This window comes from Sprattus sprattus (assembly GCF_963457725.1).
Source record: "Sprattus sprattus genome assembly, chromosome: 20".
In the NCBI taxonomy this organism is placed as follows: domain Eukaryota; kingdom Metazoa; phylum Chordata; class Actinopteri; order Clupeiformes; family Clupeidae; genus Sprattus; species Sprattus sprattus.
The window spans coordinates 14,603,185-14,608,184 of NC_137918.1; the positions used below are offsets into that span (position 1 = coordinate 14,603,185).

The 5,000-nt window shown below is 47.4% G+C and overlaps 1 protein-coding gene across 1 annotated transcript in view; it reads left to right on the plus strand.

Moving 5' to 3' along the window:
- Positions 1-5,000, plus strand: part of rims3 (regulating synaptic membrane exocytosis 3) — a gene marked incomplete at both ends in the record, with an annotated part of 60,137 nt that overhangs the window by 53,218 nt on the left and 1,919 nt on the right. Inside the window, 3 exons of the mRNA XM_080858987.1 lie at positions 2,956-3,097; positions 3,969-4,081; positions 4,897-4,998. Of these exons, the coding sequence (XP_080715113.1) occupies positions 2,956-3,097; positions 3,969-4,081; positions 4,897-4,998 (357 nt within the window). The remainder of the gene's footprint in view (positions 1-2,955; positions 3,098-3,968; positions 4,082-4,896; positions 4,999-5,000) is intronic.

Sequence of the window (5,000 nt, forward strand, 5' to 3'; positions counted from 1 at the left end):
ACTTAGCTATTGCTGCCACTGAATTGGCTACGAAAAACGTATCCATATCGAACTGTCAAACTGAGGGAGCTGCACGCGTTGCTTGCTTATTAACGGAGTCTTTTGTACAGCCTAACCCTACCCTAGGACCAACAGAGGGGAGGCAAGCACTGCCCCTGCCTCTAGCCAACGGTTGAAAATAGAAGATTATACCGTTAAGCTAGCCTAGTTATGTAAGTTATATATAATATATGACAATGTCCAACATCGCCCATTCTGTTAAGCAATTCAATGCTAAGTTTAGTTATGGTTAACACGAAAACGCAAACGTTTGCTGATAACACACGAGTAACACCGTTATGACTTATGATAAAACATTTTGAGGAGTTTACCTTGGTAAGTAAGGGATGAAGCGCCGACGTTAGTTGAGCTGCTGCTGGCATCGAAAACATGACATTCTTGTAATTTTATACCATGTGTGCTCAAGTGCTTATTCATGGTAGATGTACTTCCTCCCTTTCAGGAAATACATTTTTTACAGAGCTTACAAGTGACCGTCGTTCGCATCCGTTCGGGTGAAATAAAGCCACACTTTAGATCGCTTCTTTCCAGTTGCCATTTCTGCTGCGTTCTGACTTTATTATAAGAGTTCGCGCATGCGCAAACGGCACAGAGACCCGTTAACAGACCCGGTTATGAATTTGGCTAACGATTCCAAAGATTCGGCTCATTGGGAACCGGTTCTAAACAAGACCCGGTTCTCGGTTCCCATCCCTACTTCTCACACACATACACTATCTCTCTCTCTCGTTCTCTCTCTCTTTCTCACACACACACACACACTTCTCTGACTGGTCACCTCTGTTCTGCCCTGGTCAGTTGCCCTCTGTGGCAGAGTCTTCAGGACACATCACTGAGTCGCATTTAGTCATTTATTAGAGTCTTCAGGACACATCACTGAGTCGCATTTAGTCATTTATTCATCGTGTTTCCCAAATATCAGATTTGACAGTATGTGTGCTGCCTATGCATTGGACCAGTAGCCTTGGTGCTGTTAGTACCCTGGTCTGCCAGCTAAGAGTGCCGTTAGTACCCTGGTCTGGTCTGCCAGCTAAGAGTGCTGTTAGTACCCTGGTCTGCCAGCTAAGAGTGCTGTTAGTATCCTGGTCTGCAGCAGCTAAGAGGTCTGCCAGCTAAGAGTGCTGTTAGTACCCTGGTCTGCAGCAGCTAAGAGGTCTGCCAGAAAAGAGTGCTGTTAGTACCCTGGTCTGCCAGCTAAGAGTGCTGTTAGGACAATAGGGCCTGGTCAGCTCTGCCATGCCCTTCCCTGGTGTGCTGCCCTCTATGGGGACAGAGGCTGACAGTGAGTCTCCTCTCTGCATCTCTCTGCCTCTCTGCCTCTCTGTCTCTCTGTCTCTCTGCCTCTCTGTCTCTCTGTCTTTCTGTCTCTCTGCCTCTCTGCCTCTCTGTCTCTCTGCCTCTCTGTCTTTCTGTCTCTCTGCCTCTCTGCCTCTCTGTCTCTCTGCCTCTCTGTCTCTCTGTCTTTCTGTCTCTCTGACTCTCTGCCTCCCTCTTTCCTCTCTCTGTCTCTCTGTCTCTCTGCCTCTCTCTGTCTCCTCTCTGCCTCTCTGTCTCATCTGCCTCTCTGCCTCTCTCTGTCTCCTCTCTGCGTCTTAGTCTCTCCGCCTCTGTGCCTCTCGCTGTCTCTCTGCCTCTCTGCCTCTCTGCCTCTCAGTCTCTCTGTCTCTCTGTCTCTCTGTCTCTCTGCCTCTCTGCCTGCCAGCTTCAGGGATTAGGAGGGGGCTTGATCCCCACGGTGATTATGAAGCCATCCCTCTCTGTATCAGCGCACTTCACTTCATCACATTCAAGATGTCATGTTTTGGATGACGCCTCCGAACGACCCTCTTCTGTGGTGGCCTGTGCCAGGTCTTCCCTCTCCCCCTCCCCCCTCCCCCTCTCCCTCTCCCCCCTCTCCCCTCCCCCTCTCCCCTCTCCCCCCTCTCCCCTCCTCCCTCTCCCCTCTCCCCTCCCCCCCTCCTCCTCTCCCCTCTTCCCCCCCTCATTTTCCTCCTTCCATTTTTTTCTCCCTCTTTTTAGAGTCTTTCTATCAGTGTCAGCAGAGCAGCTCTCTCCCTGCACTCCTCCTTTTCCCCTCCTCTTTCTCTTGCTCTTTTTCTTACCCTCTCTGTCCTCCTCTCCCCTCTCCCCCAGCTTAATGTCTTATGGTGCAGTCAGCAAACTGGCCAGAGCAAAGCTCATACCCCAGAGCAGCTTGGACTCCCAAAACGCTGTGATCCTGGCATTCCTCTGTGTGTGTGTGTTGTGTGTGTGTCTGTGTACGTGTATGTGTGTGTGTGCGCACACACGTGTATGTGCAGGTTCTGGTTGCGCAGTGTGCAATTTAGCGTAGGTGCCGATCTGTGCCGTTTCCCTATGTGGGAGAATGGGTTGGACACACACACACACACACACACACACACACACACACACACACACACACACACACACACACACACACACACATACAGAGCAAATGTGGGAGAATGGGTTGGAACTGGCTACAGCAGCCAGAGAAAGGGCAGAGGTATATTTGCACATTTCTTTTTTTTAAATACCACCCAAATGTGCTGACTACTCACAAAGAGGGAGAGAGAGAGAGAGAGAGAGAGAGAGAGAGAGAGGGAGAGAGAAAGAAAGGATTACCTTTTAACAATCTTTTTTTAAAAACCATTAAACACCAAAAAAAAATCACCAGCTAAATACAAAACTTCCAGATTCGTTAATTAAAGATTATTATGTGGTTTAGATGGAGACATTTGATGAAGTCTTGTCCAGATAAGTACTTACATTGATCAACATATGGGTCAGCATTGAAAAAACTGTGATGGCTGGCATGAAATGTAGCAACACGGTAAGTGTTGCTGTATCACTAACTTTTAACACCTTGTGTGTGTGTGTGTGTGTGTGTTACAGAAGGCGGGACCAAGAAGCTCCGCAGCACGATCAGGAGGAGCACGGAGACAGGTATCGCCGTGGAGATGCGTAACCGCGTGACCCGGCAGGGCAGCAAGGAGTCCACGGACGGCAGCACCAACAGCAACAGCTCAGACGGAACGTGAGTTTGTATTTATTTTTCGTCCTTCTGTATGTGTATTTAATATGTATGTGTGTGTGTGTGTGTGTGTGTGTGTGTGTGTGTGTATGTAATATGTATGTGTTGAATCAGCTTTGGCAATAGTGTTAAAAAACATTCATGCTAATAAAGCTTCTTTCAATTGAATTGAATGATTTGAATTGAATTGAATTGAATTGAATTGAATTGAATTGAATTGAATTGAATTGAATTGAATCGAATCGAATCGAATCGAATCGAATCGAATCGAATCGAATCGAATCGAATCGAATCGAATCGAATCGAATCGAATCGAATCGAATTGAATTGACCCATGCCCATGCTCTGCAGTGCTCCATCCAAAGAGCTGACATACAGTACATGTGGTGAATAATATGTCCCATGACCACTGGTAGCTTGTCACGTTTAAAATAAGTCATGTTTATTCCCCCGTTTAAAGACTAGGAAAGGATGGCTTTCAAGGTGACTGGTCTGTCCCTAAATCTGTCTCTGTAACCTGTAATGAATGAGATTTATGGCGGTCTATAAAGATGCACTTATCCAGCTCATCTCTTCCACTTAACCTCTGGCTGCAGTATAGCAGAGCCTGGTGAGAGGCAATATGGTGTGTAAATGACCTTATATCATGGTTTGTCTTTCTTCTCTCTCTCTCTGTCTCTCGCTCTCTCTCTCTCTCTCTCTCCCTCTCTCTCTCTCTCTCTCCCTCTCTTGCTCTCGCTCTCTCTCTCTCTCTCTCTCCCCTCTCTCTCTTTCCCTCTCTCTCTCTCTCTCTTGCTCTCTCTCCCTCTCTCTCTCTCTCTCTCTCTCTCTCTCTCTCCCCCTCTCTCTCTCCCTCTCTCTCTCACTCCTCTAGGTTTATCTTTCCTCCCACTCGTCTGGGTCCAGAGTCTCAGTTCAGCGACTTCCTGGACGGCCTTGGCCCCGCCCAGATTGTGGGACGGCAGACATTAGCCACGCCTTCAATGGGTGAGTCTTTCTGAGAGTGTCAGAAAATGGGGGAGTTCATGCCCACAAATAGAAGCACAGAGACGAAAACCAGAGGCTACTAAAGATCTAGATTGCTGATTTTATGAAAGCACTGTAGGTGTATGACTGTGAGGTGGCAAGTGTTCCCCATACTAAAGGAGATACAGATGCACGCAGGCTTTGTAATTATTATCAAGCCCAATGAAGCTTTAGACAAGCAGATGCCAGTATCTATTACTAACTATGTGTAATTCAGCTCTCTTACACCATCTAGTGGTCAGTACTAATACTGCAAATACCAATCACATTTGGTGACCACATCAAGGAATATTGTCCAATGCAGCAAAGAGCAAATTAACTGATGAATTTCGCAGTAGACAGATGCCAAAATAGTTCTTGTACACGGCATGACCTCACTGGAGAAATTATTTTTGAGATCTGTGGATGTGTACTTCATTCCCTTTCAAGTGGTCAGTCTCATCGTCTGTAAAACTTTTTCACATCTTATGATGCAGTGTCTCACCTCTGCCTGTTATTGTTCTGGCTGTGTCATCTTCTTGGCTCAGAGGTGTGTGTGTGTGTGTGTGTGTGTGTGTGTGTGTGTGTGTGTGTGTGTGTGTGTGTGTGTGTGTGTGTGTGTGCAAATGTGTGTGTGCACGCACATGTGTGTGTTTGTGTGTGTGTGTAGTGTACGTGTGTGTGTGTACGAGTGCATGCGTGTGTGTGTGTGTGTGTGTGTGTAGTGTATGAGTGTGTGTATTTTCTCTGAAGGGGTAGCTTTTCCCAAACTCCTTTGCTCATCTCTCCTCCCACAGGTGACGTCCACGTGGGTGTGGTGGATCGAGAAGGTCAGCTGGAGGTGGAGATCAATCAGGCTCGCGGCCTCACCCCAAAGCCAGGCTCAAAGAACATTCCAGGT